Raw genomic sequence first — 24,827 nt, forward strand, 5'->3', positions numbered from 1 at the left:
ATCAAATTGATTGTGAAATAGTATTTAATAGTTTTTGGTGGCTGTTAAATTTGCCATATGAACAATATATATATATAAAAACTTAAAACAGGTGAATAGGACACAGGTCAACCAGTGTGTCCTGCTGTGTCCTTTTCTTCATGGACTCTACTGTACCCAAATGTACCACTTATATACAACGTTGCCAGTCCTACAAAAATCCTCTTGGAAAATTAAGGGTTTTTTGAGAATGCTCTTCATCCCATCTCATTGTTAAACACATAGAAGAAGAATAAACCCCTTCAGGCCTCATTACTGTGTCTAGTCATCGTTGGCGGCGTTCCACTCGATCTCGGGGTCGTCGTCCAGGCGGAGGATCAGGTAGGAGAGCAGCTGGAAGATGTTCTGCCACAGGAGCAGAAAGACGTAGAGGTAAAAGTCGCTGACGTCGATCTGACAGTGTTCCCCTGCAAAGCTCATCTCACACATGCAGTGGAACTTGTTGACGAGGTTGCGGCAGTATCCTCCGTTCAGGCAGGGGTTGGAGGCGCACTCATCCAGCTCCATCTCACACCTACCGGACAAAGGGATTTGTTTAAACAGGTAACTTTTAAACTACCCCCTTTGCTAATTTTATTACCACCTGATTTGGTACTGCCCCTTTAAGAAAGAGAATTGGGCAATAAGCTGCTGCTGCTGCACTGAAAAAATGATGAGTAAAATTTACTTAAAAAAGTTTCACAACTTTCTTCATTTGCTTTTTTTAAGTACATTTAATTTTCAAAACTTAAATGCCACTTAATTTCTGCATACAATGTCACCTAATTACAATTACTTCATTTATATAATATTACTAATCATTTATGATACATACTATATCATAATTCCTTAAATTTTAATATTTATATTTATAATAAATACAGTGTAATATGTGTATTTTAACTAAAAATATTTACATTTCAGTAATTATAATATATTATGTATCATATAATTGTAATTAGGTAACCACTGGTTGCAGGGCCTTATTATAACGTCTTAATCAAGACTGCTTTTGTCCATCGTGACAATGCTCGCCCACATTCTGCTGTCCCAAGAGCTTGCCTTGAAGAAACCGTTCCTATGCCATGAACAGTAACATTGCAATACCTTTCCCTGATTGAAAATGAGTGTGATCCCATTGGATGCGCCAACAATACACCAAAGCATGGCAGGGATTATCAAAGAATTGATTGTCAATGCAATGTAGCTAAATAAATAGTACTTATATCAGTCTGATTTTTTTTATATTTATTGTTCCTGGTATATTTATCTTCTTTCTGAATAGAATTGCAATCTGACACCTCCTTTCTACCCATCATTTTGAGATTATAGACTATAGATCAGATTTGTTGTCCAATTCTTACCAGTGTCCAGTGAAACCAGGCATACAATCACACATCCCCTCCGAAGTTGAGCAGTTTCCTCCATTGAAGCAGCTATAGTTCCACTTATCGTCCCCACAGACTGAGACCTGTAACTTGGGAAACCTAGAAAAGGACATTTCCTTATCAGTACACCAAACTGTCTTGCATCTGTTCTGTAAACCTATTGATAATTAATGTCAATAAATATAATCAACTTACGGGATCCTGTCGATGTACCATGGGAGTTCTGGAACTCTTTCTCTAAAATAAAGACAGAAGATTGTTTAAGTGATTTGGATAAACAAATTTGCATTGTTCTCACAGGCCACTTCATTAGAGACCTTTTGATAACTTTAAAAATGGACTAAATGGACTCTTTATTCAAATCTCCATTTATTAAAAGTTTCTTCTAGTCCCGCTTACCTGCAGTAACGTCCGGTGGTGTTTCTCGGGCAGAGACAGGCATATTGTTTCAGACCTCTTAGACAGGTCCCTCCGTTGCTGCACTTGTGTCCTGCACACATGTCCACATCTTCTTCACAGTGGTGACCGGTGTATCCCGCCTCACACAAGCACTCGTAACCCTCAGAGACCATGTGGCAGGAACCGTGGACGCAAGGGTTTGAGAAGCAGGCGTCTGCATTAGTCTCGCAGACCCGTCCGCCCCAGGCAGAGGGGCAATGGCACCGAAATAGGTCAAACAGGTCCTGGCACTGCCCTCCGTTCTGGCAAGGGTTGGGTTCACACACCCTGGACCCCTGGCAGCCGAAGCGTGGACTTCCAGAAGTCCTCAAAAACTGTTCCTCCTGAGGCCTGGGCAGACTGAGCTCAGCCTGGCTGTAGAAAGGCAACGAAAGTCTGCCAATCTCCACCCAACCCAGACATCCCTCCAGATTCGCCCACGGTCCCAAACCACTGAGCAGGATGTCCACGTCTTCTTTTAGGAAGTCCAGATTTCCAGACGCTACAGAAGACACTGAGGCTTCTTCTTGTCGCTGGTCCACAACCATAGTCCAGGTGGAGTTTTGAAGAGCAGGACTGTCCATGCTCAGAACGGCACTGTGCCAGAGTCCATCACTCAGTGCCATCCGGCTCTGTACATGCAGCAAGGGGGCAGCCTCTCCGACCTGCAGGTTGCGAAAAAGGTGTTGAATTTTACACAGTTTTAAACATTCACATTGGATCCCACCCACCCAAAGGATTGCTTGTTCTCACAGTCGTTCAGCAGCAGGAGGTACAGAAGACAGCTTCTTCCCCTAGGCTGTCAGACTGCTGAACTGCCAGTAGAAGCGTTCAGCCCACAGTCCACCATTAATTCTTCTTATTCATCTCACTACAGGTATACCATACAGGTGTCTTCACCCCTCACAAACTCATTACGCAACCTGCACTTTCCTTTACTTACTGTATTTACTAACAGACTTACTAACACTGCACCCACCAAGACTTTAATCCAAATCACATATACTGTATAGAAACAGTTTTTATATAAACAGAGATGTATACATCTGTATTTTCATAGTTAATATTTTACCATCTTCTAGAGTGAGATAATGTATGTATAGTGTTTAGTATGTTATGTGTGAAAAATGTATTATTTTATTTTATTTTTTTACTAAACACAGACGTTTTGATTTGCACGACCTTGGTGCTTAACTGACAAAAGTAATAATACTGGATCTAGTAGTGTAAAATGGTTCTTCCAATTAAATAAGATAAACACGTACAGGATAACACCATACAACTTACAACATACAGATGTGGGGGGTTCCTAAGCTGTCCCCAGGGGTAACACTTCATTATTAGATTGCACACTACTATGCAGTGTATATAATATAATAATATATAATTTAATTTCTTTATTTTTCTTTCCTCTTGTCAGGTTTCAAGCTTAAATTTCGTGCCTAAGTGACCAACCTGCAGCTCCAGAACCAGATGTTCATTCTGAAGAGAGACAGTGATGAACTTGGACCGGTGCTCGGCGTGAAGCAGGGTAGCATCCCGCTTCCTGGTGCGGAAACTCAGGGAGACGCTGGACAGGAGCCGCCGGATCTTTCCGTTGCCTCTGTGTGTGATTACAGTACTGCCTTCACGAAGAGTCACGTTCGAAACACCTGTGGAGCAGAAAGGTCAGTCTGCCTGGTCTGGATTCTGAACTACTCAACAAAGACTCCATTTCCCAGCATGCACTGGTTATTAGTTTATACATTAGTGCGGTTTAACCCGGCCAGAACTTTAGTTCAGTTTGGGTCAGTCATACTCACACTCAAAGCCCTGGCTGTGTGTCTGACAGGACGCAGACGAGGGACATGGAGAGAGATCACACCACTTCACCTCCTCACAGCGCCGCCCTGCTGTGTTGGGAGGACAACTGCAGGTAAAGTCGTCCCACATGGAGTAGCACACGCCGCCATTCAGACAGGGATTTTTCTGCAGGGATAAAGAAGTTTTAACACAACATGATTTTTTCAATCATTTAGTCCCTTGTGAGCAATGCTAAAATCACGTTTACAAACTGTACAGACTTTTCGTGTTTTTCACTTTTGCCAGACGTGGATATACTTTAGAGTAGCGTGAGGTGAAATGAGTTTAGATGGGAGCCATGATGCTCCTGAACGCATCCCATCCAGGAAGGGAAAAAAACACTGCCCTCCCACACTAAAAACTGATTGGTTGACTCACAGACTCTTTGCAGAGAACAGGCCAATCAGAACACTGTCTGTTTTGCAGGCGCTTCATGAATATGCACATGAGGGGAGCGCCTTTCCCTCCCTCTCTTTTCCCATGTAAAATTGACTTCCATAATAACGACTAACGAGTATAGATTTTTGTTGAATAGCCCCCAGCATTCTCAAATATCTGCCCATGCAAAGAAATGGCCATTTTACACCATTAACAAACTCAAAGTAGCTCTGCATTTCATTGGTGGAATTCAGAGGGCCCTGACATTTAAACGGAGAGCTTTGAAAGTCGACAGATAGTTTATTAAAAACACCGTTTTTACACACAGTACCTAAAAAATTGCATTTTTTACATGGGTAATGCTACGCCCCTATCATTAGCACTGTAAACCTGTTGAGATCAATGGCTAAAAGTGCTGAATTTCAAAAATAATCCTTAATTTCAACCTTAGGGAACCCAAAGTCCTGCACGCTAATCTCAGAAGCCATCACCATCAGCCAGCTTTAAAGGAGACACCTTTAAGCCACGTGCACAAAGAACAGCACTCGTATCTAGACGGAGTTACGTAACCAGTTTGCTTACATTGCAGGAGTTATCTCCGGTGCAGCCGCGGGTCACCTCCACCATGGTGTCCAGGGTGTAAGAGCTGACTGTGCTGTTGATGGAGTAAAACTGCAGGCGCCTGGAGCCCAGCCTTAAGTCCTGGATGCAGCCTTTAAAATAACCTCCAAAAGCCAAGGAGGCTTTACGGTCTGGCAGTCCTCCAACGTGCACGGCGTCTCCAGCCTGGACCGTGAGCCTCCGGGTGGCCATGCTGCCCTGGGGTTTGGCAGACTGGGTGAGGCTCAGTCTCCCCGGCTGCAGGAACACGCTCAGCAGGTGGAAGTGGCCGTCGTTAATGCTGTCCCGGCTCAGCAGGCTTTCAAAGTTGTTGACCTGAGCTTTGACCTTTCCGTCCTCCAGCCACAGCCGGAGGTACTGGCTGGTGCTGTTGGAAAGCACCAGGAGAAGACCCTGCAGCCGACGGGTTCTCACAAACATGGACAGGGTGAAAGACTCTCCAGGCTCATCGTCTATGGAAAACACAGCGTAGCTCTCCAGGTCTTCGTTTCCAAAGCGAGCAGCAATGTACTCTGTAAAAAGATGAACACAGATACTGTAGATTCATGTTATATTATACTCAATTATAGAAAAATAATGCCACCTCTGGCAGCTCTGGCAGCTGAAGGCAAGCTGCATAACCGGGATGTGAACCAGCGATCTCCCAATCATAGTGGCAGCATTTAAGACCGCTGGGTCATCAGCTGCCAGAGCCCCGAGAGAGCACAATTGGCCTTGCTTGTTTTTTTATATTACATCATTGATTTAGAGCTTAGTTTACTAAACAGTTCACACATTTGTAGTTTCCACTAAACATTTGAAACTGTTACATTTATTTAAAATAAAACTTTAACATTTATTTTGCTGCAGTATTCTATTCTTAAAATAATAAAAATATTGTTATTGCAAAAGTACCATGAAATATTGTCATATAATCTTAAAACCATCTTTAGTGCCCTCTTTAGAATTTAAATGCTAAATTTGCTCAACTAAAAGGTGTTACTGGGTGGTGTCAAGTGGTTCAGCCATCTAAAGTGCTGCCCCTATGATCAAGAGATCGCCGGTTTGAATCCCGCTCTTGCAGCTTGTCATCAGCTGTCGGAGCCCTGAGAGAGCAGAATTGGCTTTGCTTGTTTTTTTGAGCCTTATTTACAAAACAGTTTTATATTTATAGTTATATATACATTTACATTTTATATTTATAGTTGTAAACACATTTATAGTTTCCAATAAACATTTGAAACTGTTATAGTTATTCAAAATAAAACTTTAACATTTATTTTGCTGCAGTAGTATATTCTTAAAATCAATTTAAAAAATAATAATATTGTTAAAAATATTGTTATTGCAAAAGTACCATGAAATATTGTGATATTCTCTTATAACCATATCATTCACCCCTCTTTAGTGCCCTCTTTAAAATCTAAATGCTAAATTTACTAAACTAACAGATGGTACTGGGTGGCGCCAAGTGGTTCAACGGTCTAAAGTGCTGCCACTATGATCAGGGCGTATATGCAAATGTTTGGGCACCTTTGGCAGTTCAGGGCCAAACCACGTTAATTACTTACTTAATCCCACGTTTCTGTAATCCCCAGCCCAGGTGTGTGTGTGTGTGTGTGTGTGTGTGTGTGTGTGTGTTTACCCACAGTATATGTGGATGGCTCTGTTTCTTTAGCTCTGTAATTCCTCTCTACATCTCAAACCCAAATCATAGATATAAACTCTTATTATTGTTAATTATTATTGTTAATAGTTATGCATAAATCGCTTCATTTACAATTTTATTTCAATAAAATGAATTATTGTGTAATTAATACTTTAAAGTACTATGAAAGCCACGAATAATAAGAAAATATCAAAACCATTAATATTACAGCAATATTAAAGGCGCAAATAATATTAACATTAAATTACATGAAGACATGAATAACATAAACTATATTTATTAAATTCATAATTAAGAGCATCATTAATATTTTATAACTAAAACAGCATGAATATTAAAAGTATTTAAGAGCTTGTATAATAATTATATAATATTTAAGAAATAAAAAAATATATAAAAGAGTAACATATTAATATATTATTAGCATGTTAGCATGTAAATTAAAGCATAAATTCTTTTATAAATATATATAAAATATTTTATATTATATAATATATATATATTTTTATTTTATTCTTTAAACATACTTGTATAATGTTTAAGGGATAAAATAAAAAAATAGAAAAAGAGTCAAATATTAAGATATTAATTGCATGAATCTAAGTTAAAGCACAAATAATTAAATAATAAAATTAAATAGCATAATATGAAATATTAATTATTGAAGTTACACTTATTTGAGTATAGTTTTGACTCTATAACTACAACTATTATATTTAATATTATTTATATTCTATATTTGATAAATAGGGAGTATTCAATTCACATTTACACTGTATTACAGTATCTAACCCTTCAGTTAGTTTTATTCTACTGTTATTAAAACAAATAAAACACTACTCAGAAACACTCTCACCCTCAGAGCAGTCGTCCCCCTCGTACGGTCGATGGCACTCGCAGGTGTGTTTCCTCCACCCCAGGCTGATGCACCTGCCCCTGTTCAGACACGGGACGTCCTGGCAGGTATCCCTCTCGCTGCAGCCCAGGCTGAGGTTGACCTGATTCAGCCCTGATCCCGGAACCACCGTCCGGGAGTGGAGCCGGACGTCCCGCATGCAGCCCAGGAAATAAGAGCCGGGTCCGCCCTCCACAGTAACGTCTGAATCAAAAATAAAACAGCAAATAAAACTAGATTTACTTTATATTTATATATTTTAGCAGCAATGTGAACAATTACAAAAATAAATGCAGTCTGATTGATTACTTATACATATATAATAATATAATCATCATATTCCATCAACTAGCATAGTGCTTACTGCCTCTGTATTGGCTCTGTATCTCTGTTATATAAGCTTCTACTCTAGCTCGCTGGTTCAAATCCCAGTCATGCAGCTTGCCATCAGCTGCCGGAGCCCTGAGAGAGCACAATAATTGTCCTTGCTCTCTCTGGGTAGGCACAGCACAGATGGTACAGATGGTGCTCTCTCTTTCCCTTACTCATCACTCCTAGGGTGATGTGGATCAGCACAAGGCTGCGTCTGTGAGCTGATGTATCAGAACCTGCAGAGTCGCTGCGCTTTCCTCCGAGCGTTAGCACTGCTGTGATGCTACTTGACAGTTAAAAAAAAAAAGAGGCGGAGTCTGACTATACATGTGTCGGAGGAGGTGTGTGCTAGTCTTCACCCTTGGAGGTGCGGATTTCATTTTCCAGCAGGACTTGGCACACTGCCCACACTGCCAAATGTACCAATTGGTTTTATATAATATTCTAATTTTCCGAAATGAAATTTAAAAAATGCTTAAAATAGATCACTGTGTGTAATAATACATCTATATAATTTATAAGATTCAAATTTTGAACTGAATTACTGAAATAAAGTAACTTTTTAGTAACAATAGCACCCCTCTGGGGACTTTTATTTTGTACAGTAAGGTGTGTGTGTAACACATACCTTCTATGCTGTAAATGTCCTGCTGATGTTCCCCAGTCCCACCAATAAACACGCTCTGGATCTCCTGCAGGCCGGAGCCCAGTTCAGGCAGGGAGTTTGATTCGGACCCCTCCACTAGCGCCACCTTGTGGCAGGTCTCAAGGGTGCAGGAGGGGTCCAGCAGACTGACCCCCAGCAGGCCGTCGGTGTTCAGGTAAGCGTGGACGGTGTGCCAGAGGCCGTCTGAGACATCCAGCAGCAGCTCCACCAGGACTGAGTGGATGTCCTGGACCTGCTGGAGGGTGAGGCGTAGGCGGCCGTCCCGTAGCTCCAGCGTGAGGTACTGCTCGCTCACCTGCAGGTAAAGAACGTTTTATTAGTTATTAGCTGTGAATAAAAAGGTTTTTTTTTTTTAATCATATTTAAAGTTCACTAAAAGTGATTACAATTTTTGTATTATTATTCAGTTTCTAAACTGAAAGCAGAAGCATTTCTGAGTGGAGAAAAATATGAATAAAATATTGTAAAATATAAAATATAAAATATATAATAATATATTATACAACATTCTAATTTTGTAATATATCTATATAGTATACAGCTCTGAAAAAAATAAAGAGATTACTTTATTTTCTGAATCAGTTTCTCTGATTTTGCTATTTATAGGTTTATGTTTGAGTAAAATGAACAATGTCGTTTTATTCTATAAACTACAGACAACATTTCTCCCAAATTGCAATTAGAAATATTGTCATTTAGAGCATTTATTTATTTGCTGAAAAAAATGAGAAATGGTTTTAAGAGTTCAGAAATAATCAATAATTGGTGGAATAACCCTGGTGGTTTTTAATCACTGTTTTTTTTTTTCATGCATCTTGGCATCATGTTCTCCTCCACCAGTCTTACACACTGCTTTTGGATAACTTTATGCTGCTTTACTCCTGGTGCAATTCTTTCTGCAGGTGAGTGTACCTGGCACTGCAGCAGGGTGGCGGTGCTCTGGACGGTCCTGAAGCTCAGGGTCAGGTTCAGGGTCAGTGTGGTGTCCTGTACAGGGCTCTGGATGTGGAGGAAGCCGCGGTGCTCGAAGGAGAAGGTGGTGGATGTTTGGCACCGGGTCCCGGTGAAGCCCACGGGGCAGGAGCACTGGTACCGGTGGCGTCCGTTGTTGAGGTACGGAGAGCACGCGGCTCCGTTTTGGCACCGGTGCCGCTCACAGCCCAGCAGCAGCACCGCGCAGTTCTCCCCCCCGTACAGGAGCCCGTCCCGGGGCTGATCTACACACTCACACCTGTACCCATCACCCAGACCCACACACACACCCCCGTTCTGACACGGGCTGGAGTCACACACCTCAGCGGTCTCCTCACTGAGAGCTCCTGTTAGGAGAATATTTTATTAGTGTTTTTTTGTATTGTATTTTTATTATATGTATATATATATATATATATATATATATATATATATATATATATATATATATATATATATATATATATATATATATATATATATATATTTGATATACAAATCATTCCTAAATGGTAAAATAAACTAAAATAAACTCTGGAATAGACGTTACACGGTGCCTGAATTATTTACAGTGATAAAACAATTAAAAAATAATAATTCTTTTTCCTGTCTGCAATTAAGCATTAAAAAACAAGATTCAATAAAGTGATATATAGATCAATAAATAAATTATTTATGAGTTCATTTTTATAATTTTTATATTTTTTATGTTTACAGCATTAAAATGACAATATTTTTATTTGGAGTTTGTGAGAAATGTTGTCTGTAGTTTACAGAATAAACCAACAATGTTTATTTTACTCAAACATAAACCTATAAATTGCAAAATCAGAGAAACTGATTCAGAAACTAAACTAAACTAAATAAGTCAAAACTTATGTTATATAAAGCAAAAGATTTCACACAAAATGACAAAACCAAGCTAATTCAGCCATTTCATTTAAAGAGAAATGTCTAATATTTATGCTGAATTGTATAACTAGTTCTCTGATTTTTTTTGGTAACAATATTTAGAAATAATAAACTATTTACTGCCTTTTTAAACTCATAGTTAATAGGGGCTTTATTTTATGTTAAACGCCGCCCTCTGGTGGCCACACACTCAAACACTGCCCTTTTTTAAACAGTAAATAAAATCTCTGTTTATAGCGTTTTATTTAGTTTATTTAGTTGCTGTTTAATTAAGTTAAATCCAAGAAAATGTATTTAATTATTTTAGTGATAAATAAAAGGATTAGAAACGGTTTTAAAGAATTTATTTAAGGGTTTTTTATTAGTGTCATTTTTTATAATAATTTGCAGTGTCGATTTATAGGGTGAAACAGCGCCCCCTGGTGGCCCTGGTTTTAACCCTTTTAGACTCTGCATTCATTACAATGGACATCATGTATTTTCCTTATTTTTAAATTATTTAAAAATAATTTTTTTAGGACTGCGTTTTAGGGACACTCTAAAAAAATAAAAGCAGTTCACCTCGATAATAAAGACTAGTAAGATAATATAATATATTCTCGTAATATAAACAGCACCTTCTTGTGGCCACTTCTTACTTTTGTAAAATCCTGGTTTATTTATTTGTGAAGTTATGCCAATAACGAAAAATGCTATGTAGTAACAAAATAGGATAACAACATTTTTAGGATGTGTCAAAGGTGAATGTGGCTTTTGCTATACTTTATACAGTAGCTTTAAGACTGTATAAGAGAGAAAACAGTCAAAGTAAATATCTTTATCTTCATATATCTACATTTATTTGCCTTGTTGTGACTTTTTTTTAATTGCTTTAATTAGTCAAGTTACCCAATGTCACGTAGTTTGAGCTAAACTTGCACCCTAAAGAGGTGCTAATCTAGATAAAAACATACATTAAAATCAATTTGTATTATAAATGAAAAAAATATGGAAGTTGCCAATATATAACTGATTGTATCATTAACCCACAATAACGTGCTAATGTATTACAGTTAAAAATGAGCATGTTATATGCTGCAAAAAATTACATTTTACAGTAGCAAGTGAAATCATCTTAAATGTAGTCTTAATATATACAGCTCTGGATTTGTTTTTTTTTTTGCTATTTATAGGTTTATGTTTGAGTAAAATGAACATTGTTGTTTTATTCTATAAACTACAGACAACATTTCTCCCAAATTCAAAAAAATATATATTGTCATTTAGAGCATTTATTTACAGAAAATGGGAAATGGATGAAATAACAAAAAAGATGTTCTCCTCCTCCACCAGTCTTACACACTGCTTTTGGATAACTTTATGCTGCTTTACTCCTGGTGCAAAAATAATTCAAGCAGTTCAGTTTGGTGGTTTGATGGCTTGTGATCATCCATCTTCCTCTTGATTATAACTATATAAACTTCCATTTACTTGTTTTAAGTGATTTGTCTAATTTAAATGATTAATTCAGGAAATTTAGTTTCAGGAAATGATGCTTAAAGTAAACAAAGTAAGTATATGCCAGTGGGATAAAACACTTTCAGTAGACTTTCTATGACTTAAAACAACAAAACATAGCTTACAATGAGTTCATTATTCTTATAAAATTCTGACAACTATGCAACAAATAGAAATGCAATATTTAAACTAGTTTGAAAAGGATTTAACTTTAATTGCACTTAGTTTTCGTACTGGAATTGTGCTATAAACAGAATAAAATAATGCATAACATTATATTTGAAGCTGTGCAGCAGTGAAATCTCCAGCAGAGGTTCTTTACCTGCAGAAAGCAGCAGGAAGCTCCACACCAGTGAGTTCAGTCCTGACATGGTGCTGCTCAGTGTGGAGGAGCTGAGTGAATCTGGGCTCCTCTGGCTTCGAATAGATCCATCACAACAGGCCACATCTACAGTGCATCTTCATCCATGTGTCTGAGTGTGTGTGTCTGTCTGTCTGAGTGTGTGTGTGTGTGACTACGTTAATGCTGGGATCAGTGTGGAGCACATCTCCACAGGATTAGGCTAATACACTTACACACCTAACACACGGCTCCAGGGCCACGGGCGGATAATTCGTGTGACGTCACACGTGCCAACCAGACACACACTTACTTCACACCAGTGCCTGTCCTTACATAACACACTCGAGGCCCTGAGAGTGAGCCCGAGCTATTTCTGCACACCCACTGATTTAGACAAGTAAAGTAGTGTGTATTTAAAGATTCACTAAACCCTAAACGCATATTTTTTTCATTAATAGTTGAAATGTGTTCCTTTAAACCTTTCCTAACCTTCAAAAAAGGTCAGCTCTCCCCTTTGCCCCACCCCTAAACCCATACACCCCAGAGTGCCCCTCCCAAACTACTCCTCCCATTTTTCTGGGTGTATTTAAAGATGCTCTAAACCCTAAACCATTTTTTTCATTAATATTAAAATGTGTTCCTTTAAAGTTCTGCTTAAAAATGTATAAACCTTTCCTAACCTTTAAAAAAGGTCAACTCTCCCCTTTTCCCACCCCTAAACCCATACATCACCCAGTGCCTCTCCCAAACTACTCCTCCCAAACCCTAAACCGTTTTTTATTAGTAGCTAAAATATGTTTCTGTAAATTCCTGCTTAAAAAATGTATAAACCTTTCCTAACCTTTAAAAAAAGGTCAACTCTCCCCTTTTCCCACCCCTAAACCCATACATCACCCAGTGCCTCTCCCAAACTACTCCTCCCAAACCCTAAACCGTTTTTTATTAGTAGCTAAAATATGTTTCTGTAAATTCCTGCTTAAAAAATGTATAAACCTTTCCTAACCTTTAAAAAAAGGTCAACTCTCCCCTTTTCCCACCCCTAAACCCATACATCACCCAGTGCAGGTGGAGTCAAAAATCAAAAGAAAAATCAAGGGGTTTAATTTCTCTTTAAATTATATATTCTTTTCAGCCATTTCTGTCTGAAAAGAATATATAATTTGGGAGAAATGTTGTCTGTAGTTTATAGAATAAAACAACAATGTTCATTTTACTCAAACATAAACCTATAAATAGCAAAATTAGAGAAACTGATTCAGAAACTTAAGTGTTTCTGAACCTTTTTACAGAGCTGTAATTATGTTAAAAGTGACTAAAATGCGCATGTTTACAGTCTCTAAGAGGTCCAGAAAGCTGGAAACTACATTACCCATAATGCCGCGCTCCATACGTGGCAGGAAATTGCGATTTACTATGAGAAATTTCAGATTTAAATAAAACAGCGTTATTTTAGGAGCAAATTAACACTGTAATCTATGGCTAAAAGAACGAGGTGTATTAGTTTATTATTAAAATAACAGAGAATAAAAAAAGAAGGCAGCCAATCACAGGGCGTCTTGTTGGGTGGTGCGGAGGCGGCGTGGGCGGCGGAGCTGCGGCGGGGTTTGTTGTTGTCGTTTCTGCTGATTTTTAGGAGAATCCTGCTTTTAAAGCTGAGTTTGGGGGCGCGCGGGGGGTGGAGATTCACTAAATACATCTACAGAAGCTTCATCAGGAGGTAAGAACGAGACAGAGGCGGAGAAAGAAGCGTTTCTTTCAGCTTAAGGTCGTGTGTCGAAATTCTCCTGTCAGAGGGGGGGCGGGGGGACAGAGCCGCGCAGGGGGGACACCGAGAAATGAATGGAAATGACCCAGACTCATCTTCATCTTCATCAGCAGATCATCCTCATCTATACCCCCATATATTCTCAATAAAGCCAGTTATAGTGAATTTACTGCAGGCCTGACTGTAAACATGACTTTACACCAAAATATGCAGCAGCAGGGCTTTATTTACACGCTATAATGCATCTTTTATTTTTAAATATAAAGGTCACAGTATAGTATGGTACAATATAGTATAATGTACTACAGTATAATATCATATAGTATAGTATAGCACAGTGAAGTATAGTACAGTACAGTGTATTGCAGTAAAGAATTGTCTAGTGCAACATAGTATAGTGTATATAGTATAGTATAGTATAGTAAAGTAATAGTGCAGTGTAGTATAGTACACTATAGTACAGTATAGTACATATATATATTCTTATTGATACATATAGTACGTACATTCTTAGCGATATGACAAAACATTGACTTTATAATGTTTATAAACGATAAATAAATGATAATTTCAAGAAGTCAATTTGGAGAAAAAATAAGATTGGAATAAGGAACTTAAAAATTAACTTAAAATGTATTTTAAATTAGCACCGCTAGACCAATATAATTACATTGTCGTAGAGCCTCCCTAGTTTACATAAGGCTGGGCTAAATTAATCCTCGAATATTTTACCTCAAAACCACCCATGAAATCTGTAATATTTACATTATGTTTTTAAGTTGGTTCATTATCACTCTTTTAAATAATGTTGAATAATATTGTACACAGGGTTCTGTAAAGCATACAGCGCCTCCTTTTAATATGGAAGCCCATTCCCGCCACCTAAAAAATAAAAATACTCCAGCAATTTTTTTTTATTATTATTAAGTAAATTGCTATCTCAATATTTTGAGATACTAAGTCAATATTTTGAGATACTATCTCAATATTTTGAGATACTAAGTCAATATTTTGAGATACTAAGTCAATATTTTGAGATACTAAGTCAATATTTTGAGATACTAAGTCAATATTTTGAGATACTAAGTCAATATTTTGAGATACTAAGTCAATATTTTGAGATACCTTAAATGCTGGCTGAATATACATGCGGCCACCTGTAGATAATGACCTGGGAATTAGGCCAAAAGTGAGAGCAATAACGTTTTAATTCATATTTAATTTTATTTACATTATATTTCACTCAGAGTTAAACTCTGTCCCTCGCATTGTGTTCTCCCCTTTATTCAGAGCGTTTTCACAGCACTTTGCTTACATGCTGTTTTTTACTGTTAAAATGCGCCATCTACAGGCGGCCGCATGAATGTTCAGCCAGCATTTAAGGTGGAACGGAAATCTGAATAAGACACTGGCGAATAAGAAGCTAAATTCAGCCTCGTCCAAGATCCGGAGGCTTATTTTGATATTGTGTGATTCCTCTAAAAGTTCCAATATTTCATGATTTGTGAATCCACGTCTGAAGTAGTCCTCAATGATGGTATCCATTTTGCATCTTTGTCTCACCTGCTTCTGTCTCTGCCTACTAGTATCTCAAAATATTGACTTAGTATCTCAAAATATTGACTTAGTATCTCAAAATATTGACTTAGTATCTCAAAATATTGAGATAGTATCTCAAAATATTGACTTAGTATCTCAAAATATTGACTTAGTATCTCAAAATATTGAGATAGTATCTCAAAATATTGAGATAGTATCTCAAAATATTGACTTAGTATCTCAAAATATTGACTTAGTATCTCAAAATATTGAGATAGTATCTCAAAATATTGACTTAGTATCTCAAAATATTGAGATAGTATCTCAAAATATTGACTTAGTATCTCAAAATATTGACTTAGTATCTCAAAATATTGACTTAGTATCTCAAAATATTGAGATAGCAGTTTACTTAATAATAATAAAAAAAACATTTTGCTGGATTTTTTTTTTTTTTAGGTGGCGGGAATGGGCTTCCATATTTTAACACTGACCCTTCCTGTGTTATCTTTTGTTCTTTTAGAATTCCAATGCAGACTTTTTCCGAGTCATGAAGGCCAAAAAGAAAGTGAACTCCACGCGGAAACCAACAGCAAAAAGGAAGGCGGGCGCTCACGCGGATGGAGCAGACACGACGTCTCCTGACCCGACAGAGGAACGTGAGAATGGGCAGTCTGGCGCGGTTATGGGTGCAGAGAAGCGCCGTTTTCAGATTTCCCAAAGCGACGGCTGCTTCCTGAAGTTCCTGAACACGGACAGGAAAGCAGCGCCGTCGTTTTGCGACGTATCCGTCTCAGTGCACGGAACAACCTTCCCCGCCCACAAGGTGGTGCTGGCGTTCGGCAGTAGCTACTTCCACGCTAAGCTGAGTGAAAATCCAGCGCTGGACCACATCACCTTCGACAATGTGGAGAGCGCCATCTTCTCCTGCCTGCTGGACTTTCTCTACACCTCTGAGATAGAAGTGCAGATAAGCCAGATCCCTGCGTTAGCGGAGGCGGCATGCTTCTTCGACATGATGGAGGTGGTGAACCTCCTAGCTGGGGAGGCGGAGCCGCCGGCGGCTGCTGGGCAGCAGGAGAATGAGGAGGGAGGAGATGATAATGATGATGATGAGGAGGAGGAGGAGGAAGATGAGGAGGAGAAGGAACCTGAAACACCTCGTCTTAAAGAAAGTGTTCAGAAGCCTCAAGCAGAAACTCGATGCTCGTTATGCGGCCGGACGTTCCGCTATAAGAAGTTTCTTGATAATCACGTGGCAAAGATGCACAGCAAGAGCATTCACGCTGTGGAGGAAGAAGAACGAGAAGAGGAAGAAGATAAAGAAGAAGAATCGGTCAGCAGAAGGATGGTTCCTGTAGTCGGCACCCGCAAATCATCACGAAGTAGAAATACAAGATTTAAGAAGCAGGAGACAGGAAATGGGAGCCATGGAAGTGAGCGCAACATCCAAACAGACGTGAACACAGATAAAGATCAAGAAGAAGAAGAAGAAGACGAAGATGAGCAGCAAAGACATGAAGGACACGCAGCCCAGACAGAAACCTTCATTATGGAGGAGGAGCAGGAGGAGGAAGTGGTGGACGTGAGGCTTGAAGAGCACAGGAAGGCCAGTAAAGCAGATGGTGATAGTGAAGCTGTTGCGCCACCTTCAGGTCCAGAGACTGAACTGAGCTTTGCAGGTGTGTCTAAATCACCAGGTCCAGCAGAGCAGGTGAAAAGCCATGTTTATCCAGAGGGACTGGCGCCAGTTATCATCCAGAGCTCCAGCAAAAAGACCCTCAAATGCCCCAAGTGTGACAAGACGTTCGATCGAATAGGTAATGAGCCCTGACAAATATAATTTATAATTATTATATTACAGATTACATGTGTGAGGGGGGTTTCGAGCGATTTATTTCTAATCCAGCAGTTTAAAGCGCTGCCACTATGATCGGGAGATTGCTGGCTCAAATCCCAGTCATGCAGCTTGCCATCAGCTGCCGGAGCCCCGAGAGAGCACAACGGGCCTTGTTCTCTCTGGGTGGAGCGCTTTAGACAGATGGACCACTCGGATCCATCCGCTCCATTGATTTGTTATGGGTCATAGCAAAAATATAATGTAATAATAAGATAATGTAATGTCGACAACTGCTGAACTGTCTGAACCTTCAAAACTGTACCAAATTTAATAATTTTAATGTTAATGCTCCCTGTAACAAACACGCCAAAAATAATGAACCCTAAAATATTGGAAATGTGTTTTTTTTTTTAAAATGTATGGGCTAAAGTGCTGTTTCGAATCCCAGTCATGCAGCTTGGCATCAGCTGCCGGAGCCCTGAGAGAGCACAATTGTCCTTGTTCTCTCTGGGTGGGTAGATGGCGCTCTTTCCCACACTGTGATGCTAAAAACAGGCAGAGTCTGAGTGTGGGTTGGGTAATTGGCTTTATAAAGTGGGGAGAAAATGGGATAAAAAAAATAGAAATAAATTTAAATAAAAAAATAATCATATCACCCTCTGACATTTTCAGTCAGAAGAAATATTGCAATATTGTCCTCTCCTACTTCTATGTCTGTTATCACTTCAGTGTAAGTGGGCGGGGCTAATCGACTCAAAGTTGAGAAGGAAGCAGATTTTTTAAACTGTTTTTAGTTCATTTTTAAGGAATCTGTTGTGTTTTTTTGTTCTGACCCTCAGCAAAATACCAGATTCACACCAGAGTGCACACGGGAGAAAAGCCTTTCCAGTGTGAAATCTGCCTGCAGCGTTACTCCACCAATTCCAACCTCACTGTGCACAAGAAGAAACACGCTAGTGACGCTCCTGTGGTGAAAAAAGACCACAAGTGCCCTTTCTGCAGCAAACTTCACGCTAGCAAGAAGACTCTAAACAAACACGTCAAAAGGTCAGAAATTTGGGAGATTTACCGCTAATAAAATGACTTTCTGCATAGTTGATCTAACTCACAGCTTTAAAACAGACTAAACATAAATAAACCCAGTGTAAATCTGTATAGAAATAATTCTGAACGAAACCATTTGAGTTACTATTGTTTTATTATATAAACTATCCAACACTATCTGACACTTTTACATAAAAAGTACGTAGTTGCACTACACCTCACATCAGTGTTTGTAAGTAGAAATAGATTCTAGTTAGAATATAAATAGATAATTAGACTGTTATTTACATTTATAGGTTTAAAACAGTTTTATTTGTAAAAGTTAACAGCTGCCTGTATCATTTCCTTTTTTCTGCTTTCAGGTTCCACCCTGACTGCGTCCAGGAGTTTTTAAGCGCGAGGAAGAGGAAGAGTGAAGGGTGGAAGTGTGATGTAAGTTTTTAGTAACACTATACATGTTTATGTTTACGCGTGATGCATTCTAGTGAATGATTTCAGGTATTTTAACGTCTAATTTCTGGTCTATTTTCATACATAAGAGGTTATAAGGCACATTATGCAGCACTAGTAAGGAACAGTGGTGTCGGCATGTTTCCCTTCTCATTCAGAAGGTCTCACCACTGGGTGAAGCGCCTCAGTAAACAAAACTGTAATTCCTAAGAAAAAACATTTTCTTTTAAAGTTAAACGAGTGCTGGATGTTAATCTACACAGATTTCTCTCCTAAAAACTGTTTGTTTGTTTATTTGGGTGAGTACAGCACTTCCGTTTATTTACAGTAAGCTTAGATTTCCAGGTTTCCACTAAGACTGGGTGCAGCAGCATTAGCATTAGCTGCTAACCTACATAGCTTGTTTTAACATGGTAAGCATGCAGACTAAAGTCTCATATGATATCGCCTCTGAATGGTGAAAGAGCTAGCACTTAGCAGCTGCGGTTAGCAGGTAATGCTAATGCTGCTCCAGCAGTGCAAGTGGGGTTGGCAGCAGGCTGATATTACAGTCTGATAATACACACCTCTGAACGGCAAAAGAGCTAGTGCTTAGCATGGTTAGCAGATAATGCTAAAACTGAAACTCCTGTATAACTCTGTACCTCAGTGGAGGGCCTTTACTGCTCCTTAATACCTGACTGATAGAATTTATACATAAGATACACTGGAGTATAAAGCAAACAAGCGATTTTTGTGAAAATGAAAGGATTTTAATTGCGCCTTATAGTGCGAAAAATACTCATTTTCAATACCATTTTAATTCATATGATTTTATAATTCCTGTATTTTGATGTCTGTAGATCTGCCACAAGTCTTTCACTCGTCGGCCTCACCTGGAGGAGCACATGATCCTGCACACTCAGGACAGGCCTTTTAAATGTGCGTACTGCGACGACTACTTCAAATCACGCTTCGCTCGATTAAAACACCAGGAAAAGTTTCATCTGGGTGAGTTTATTTTTTTTAGAAATTACGCTTTCTTTTGTCTCAGAAAAACAAAATCTTTCAGCTTTCTTATTCTGACCTTCTTATCTCAGGACCTTTCCCGTGTGATATCTGTGGAAGGCAGTTTAACGACACGGGCAATCGAAAGAGGCACATCGAGTGCACCCACGGAGGAAAGAGGAAGTGGACCTGCTACCTCTGCGGCAAATCTGTCAGAGAGAGGTGAGACATGGGTGTGACTTTTTTATAGTAACATTCTGATAAAGAAGGACCTTTATGGTGTGCCGTGTGGTCCAGCGGTCTAAAGCGCTGTCACTATGAGCGGGAGGTCGCAGGTTCGAATCCAGCTCATGCAGCTTTACCATCAAGCTGCCGGCGCTCAGACGGAGCACAATTGGTCCTGCTCCCTCCGGGTGGGTACAGTACAGTAGATGGCGCTCTCTCCCCACATCACTAAAGGGTGATGTCCACAGCACAAGGCTGCGTCTGTGAGCTGATGTATCAGAACCGAGTCGCTGCACTGCTTTTCTCCGAGCGTTAGCGCTGTGATGCTACTCGGTAATGATACAGCATCAGCAGCAGCTCGAAAAGAAGCAGTGGCTGACTTCACATGTATAGTGAGTGGGTTGGGTAATCGGCTGTGCTAAATTGGGGAGAAAATGGGAAAAATTTGAAATAAAATTATATATATATATATATATATATATATATAAAAAGAAGGACCTTCATTAAACCTCATTCTTCATCTCGTTCTTCATTTCAGAACCACACTCAGAGAGCACCTGAGGATCCACAGCGGGGAGAAGCCTCACCTCTGCAGCATCTGTGGACAGAGTTTCCGCCACGGCAGCTCCTACAGGTGAACAAGAGGAGAAACAGCTGTAATAATAATAATAATAATAATAATCACTGAAAATAATTCATAGTAGATAAATAATACATAAATAATATATATTTGATGCTTCATTAATAGTAGCTATTAAATAAATAATTTGAGATGATGAATAAAAAACAAGGTACGATATGAGTACTTTTTTGTACTCGAAGGTACACTCTTCATAATTGTTCCCTAAAAAGTAAAATATTGGTCTTTACAGGGTCAGATTTGTTCCTTCTGAAGTACAAAGTAATTTCTAACAGCAATAAGTACAAATTTGTACCATTTAACCTGCAGTCAAAAGGTACATTCAGTATTCTGTATCACTGCACTAATAAACAATATATATTTAAATTGCACATTTTATATTTGAAAGCAAGACCATTTTGGATCATCAAGTCTTTGAGCCATATTCAGTTGATGATAATATTTATAATGTTTGTATTCTTTATAATATTTACTGGCACAAAAAACATGGGTACAAAAAAGGACTTTCACTGAAAGGTACTTTTTTGTACCTCAATATAAGGTACAGCCCCAGCGACAAGCTTTATACTCTTTTACTTTTCTTAGTGTGTACGACTGGGTATCGTTTAAAAAAATGTCTATACTTTTTTGAATTTATAACCAAAAAATACAAAAAGTGATAATTATTCTCACACAGTATATTAAATATGTAATTGCTGACATGAGCGATCTCATTCTCTCATACCGTCACAATGAGAGACTCTTTTGTGATCTTTGTTGGAACAAAAACAATGAGCATTTTGTTTGTGCTGCTTTATTAAGGAGAAAACCAGCAGCATTACTTATTATATAACTAATGCTTAAACTATAATCTTTTCCTTCAGCATATTGCTGGATACAGTTCAATTATTATACAGTTATTTTTAGGGCACCGAGCGGCCTTAAGCACTGCCCTATGGTCGGGAGATCATTGGTTAGAAGCCCGGTTATGCAGCTTGTCATCAGCTGCTGGAGCCCCGAGAGAGCACAATTATTCTTGCTTGCCCTCTCTGGGTGTGTACAGTAGATCAGTAGATGGCGCTCTCTCTTTCCCCTCATCACTCTTAGGGTGATGTGGATCAGCACAAGGCTGCGTCTGTGAGCTGATGTATCAGAACCACCAGAGTCGCCCTCCTTGTGAACCTTGGGATATATAGCTGAGTTGCAGCTGAATGGGTGTGACAATTAGCCTAGCTAAATTGGGAGAAAATGGAAAAAAACAAAAATATTAGAGAGTTATTTTTAAGAAATATCTGCATTAGATTGTCAAATTTAATTTAATAGGGTCAATAACTTAAAATGTAATTATAATGATAAAAAAAATCCCTTTATTGTAAAGAAGGTAAACTTTTTGTGTGTTTAGTATTGTGTGACCTGTTTATATTTTTATTTGACCAGTTTTTATCTCGTCTCTTTAGGCTGCATCTCCGTGTTCACCATGATGATAAGCGATATGAGTGTGAGGAATGTGGAAAAACATTTATTCGACATGATCATCTGAAGAAACACAGGAAGATCCACACAGGTAACATAACCAGTCATTTTAAAATCTCTCACTTTTACAGAATTACGTCTTTGTTTAACGCTGTCTGTGTTTTTCTGCAGGAGAGAGAGCGCACCAGTGTGAGGAGTGTGGGAAGTGTTTCAGACGTGCCGATCACCTGGCTGTCCATTACAAAAGCATTCACCTGGGAGAGAAAGTCTGGCGAAAGTAAACATATATCCTGTGGTTCCTATTTTATTTAATTTATTTTACGTTTACAGGGCCCTATTTTAGCGATTTACAGCGCCAATGGTCACTGTATCGTGATGGTATCGTGAGGTCGCAAAAAAAAGTTATATGTGTGGTTAATTTTGGGCCTAACGTGAAATAAACCAATCAGTGTGTCAGCTGTCATTCCCTTTAAGAGCCAAGTGAGCTTTGACTTTGTCGCATTCGTATCTTAACAGTGCAGCGCTTTTGCATATCTCAGCAGAGACAGATACTGAGCTGCTCACTCACGCTGTGAAGATACACCAGCTGCTCATTTAATAAGGGAACATCAATGTTATTTTATTCTTTATTCTGTTAATTATTAAGTTAAAAGTCAGTTTGATGCTCTGCAGTGCGTCTCTGACTGTTGACTGTTGTCAGGGTTTTAATCAATCTGTGGAGCTTCAGTGCGATAAATAAGGTGGATTTAAATGTCATTTCTTTAAACCTGCAGGTACAAGGCTGTTGTGCACCAGTGTGAAGTGTGTAAGAAGGAGTTCAGAGGGAAGACCAACCTCATGACACATTTCAGAACACATTCAGGTAAAGATTAAAGATCTGCTATCGCTCACAACTGTGTGTGTGAGTGTGTTCACGGTCTGTAGCCTGCTGCTAACCCCGGCTAGCACTGCTGGAGCAGCATTAGCATTAGCTCGTAAAATATATGTGTCTTATAATCCGGTGTACCTTATAGTGTGAAAAATACAGTATATGTTGGGGTTGTAACTAGAGGTGTGCGAAACCAGGAATTTTGGTATCGATCCGATACCAAGTAAATCCAGGGCCAGTATTGCCGATAATGATACCGATACTTTTTTTCAATATAATTTAAGATTTATAGAGCCAAAGGATCCAAAAGACATAGGAAAAAATTTCGCCGACATTGTGACGTGACAACAAAATACTTTATATACTTTATCACAATCAACATTTTTGTTTAGAAACAATGAAACAGTAACAAAACAAAGTTTTGTTTTGAGGTAGAAAAGGAGAAACCGCAAAACAAAAATAAAATAAAAATTCTCCCCTCACTAGACATCTTTTCTAGTTTCTTTTCTAATTTCTTTGTTTCAAATAGAATTATTCTTAGGAAAAACAATAAAAATAGGAATTTTCTTACTTTCAGTGCAATTCAGTGTAAAAAATATATTAAAAAAAAAGATTGAGCATTGATCTTTTTAAAAAAGTATTACTCAATATCAATACCAGCATTAGTATCAATATTATCGATATTTGGATCGATCCGCCCACCTCCAGTTGTAACCAAGGACATTATAAAGTACAGCTTTTGTTTTTAAGGTATTGTCCTACTTTTATTTTAATTTTCTACTTTTTTCTTTTATCCGTCTAAACTCTACAGGAGAGAAACCCCACCGCTGCGTCATCTGCAACCAGACCTTCCGAATTAAGAAAACTCTTACGAAGCACATGGTCATCCACTCGGACGTGCGTCCCTTCAACTGTCCGCACTGCAGCGCCACCTTCAAACGCAAGGACAAGCTAAAATACCACGTAGACCACGTGCACAGTGGACGCCCTGTGAGTCAGTCCCCGTCCAGTCTCTCCACCGCCTCCAACGACAAGCTGACGGGGCCCCTGACGGCCCCCGAAACGGCCAAAGCGTACAAGAGCGTCCTGCAGGGGGACGTGTGTGTCCCCGTCACTCTGGTGCCCGTCCAGCTGCCCGAGGAGCCTGAACTGCCCCACGTCCAGGTCCAGCAGGTCCAGCAGGTCCAGCAAGTCCAGCAGGTCCAGCAGCCGGGCAGCTACCAGCCAGCCACGGACCTGGTGTTCCTGGAGAAGTACACGCTCACGCCCCAGCCGGCCAACATCGTGCACCCGGTGCGACCAGACCAAATGCTGGACCCCCGGGACCAGTCGTACCTCGGGACCTTGCTGGGCCTTGACACGGCAACCACCGTCCAGAGCATGGCTGCTTCTGAGCATGCTCAGTAGCACTTCGGATAAATGAACAGATTAATTCATCAGTGTTGCCACTCTATTTTATGCTGCTCTGCAATATGCTCTCTCTTTTTCAGTTATTATTACATTATATTTACATTATTACAACGTAAGGATGTGTTTTTAAGCTGCAGTATGTATTTTACAGTATAGATTTGATGGACCGCTTCAGTCAAACTTCCACCCTGGGAAAATGGAAATGTGAATGAAATGATGTGAAAAATGCATTAAATCTAAATGCATAACCTGTTTAAAAAACTTGTCTTGCATGATTTAAGCGATGCACTGTCAAACTAAATTGTTATTCAGTCCCATTCTTCTTAATGTGTGCACATACAATACAGGGTCATCTGATTTTCGATTTCAGAATTACTATGCTTTTACCACATTTTATCATTTGACCATGTTTTTACTATTTGACTATCTTTTTAACTATTTAGGGCTGTAAAGTAGCAAAGTAAAGTAGTGAAAAATGCATAAACGTCAAATCAAACTGAACTGCTTGAATTAATTTGTGCACCAGGAGTAAAGCAGCATAAAGTTATCCAAAAGCAGTGTGTAAGACTGGTGGAGGAGAACATGATGCCAAGATGCATGAAAAAAAACTGTGATT

General features: G+C 39.1%; 2 protein-coding genes and 1 long non-coding RNA gene across 3 annotated transcripts in view; 1 reads left to right on the forward strand and 2 right to left on the reverse strand.

Moving 5' to 3' along the window:
* LOC125803799 (uncharacterized) overlaps positions 1-24,827 on the reverse strand; it is a 42,276-nt gene that overhangs the window by 4,272 nt on the left and 13,177 nt on the right. The window lies entirely within an intron of this gene.
* Positions 117-12,330, reverse strand: LOC103022156 (protein crumbs homolog 1). Its single transcript, XM_022677770.2, has 11 exons — positions 11,971-12,330; positions 9,180-9,586; positions 8,229-8,562; positions 7,190-7,432; positions 4,647-5,197; positions 3,647-3,812; positions 3,300-3,496; positions 1,806-2,509; positions 1,602-1,643; positions 1,383-1,505; positions 117-553 (listed from the first exon to the last, which is right to left on the reverse strand). Exons 1-11 carry the CDS (start codon positions 12,017-12,019, stop codon positions 301-303), a joined length of 3,069 nt encoding a protein of 1,022 aa, XP_022533491.2. The 5' UTR covers positions 12,020-12,330; the 3' UTR covers positions 117-300.
* On the forward strand, positions 13,547-24,472 carry zbtb41 (zinc finger and BTB domain containing 41). Its single transcript, XM_049482032.1, has 11 exons — positions 13,547-13,708; positions 15,819-17,115; positions 17,975-18,182; positions 18,542-18,611; positions 19,472-19,619; positions 19,709-19,838; positions 20,380-20,475; positions 21,918-22,024; positions 22,105-22,210; positions 22,707-22,795; positions 23,613-24,472. The coding sequence occupies exons 2-11, from the start codon at positions 15,846-15,848 to the stop codon at positions 24,206-24,208; spliced, it is 2,820 nt and encodes a 939-aa protein (XP_049337989.1). The 5' UTR covers positions 13,547-13,708; positions 15,819-15,845; the 3' UTR covers positions 24,209-24,472.

The sequence above is a fragment of the Astyanax mexicanus genome, chromosome 8, assembly GCF_023375975.1.
Source record: "Astyanax mexicanus isolate ESR-SI-001 chromosome 8, AstMex3_surface, whole genome shotgun sequence".
Classification (NCBI taxonomy): Eukaryota; Metazoa; Chordata; class Actinopteri; order Characiformes; family Acestrorhamphidae; genus Astyanax; species Astyanax mexicanus.

Coding starts and splice junctions, on each gene's coding strand:
- LOC103022156 (XM_022677770.2), bottom strand. CDS start 12,019: ATGTCAGGACTGAACTCACTGGTGTGGAGCTTCCTGCTGCTTTCTGCA. Junction 8,563..9,179: donor CCACCCTGCTGCAGTGCCAG/GTACACTCACCT, acceptor CTTTACCTGCAG/GTGAGCGAGCAGTACCTCAC. Junction 5,198..7,189: donor GGGGGACGACTGCTCTGAGG/GTGAGAGTGTTT, acceptor ATCTTTTTACAG/AGTACATTGCTGCTCGCTTT.
- zbtb41 (XM_049482032.1), top strand. CDS start 15,846: ATGAAGGCCAAAAAGAAAGTGAACTCCACGCGGAAACCAACAGCAAAA. Junction 17,116..17,974: donor CAAGACGTTCGATCGAATAG/GTAATGAGCCCT, acceptor TCTGACCCTCAG/CAAAATACCAGATTCACACC. Junction 22,796..23,612: donor ACATTTCAGAACACATTCAG/GTAAAGATTAAA, acceptor TAAACTCTACAG/GAGAGAAACCCCACCGCTGC.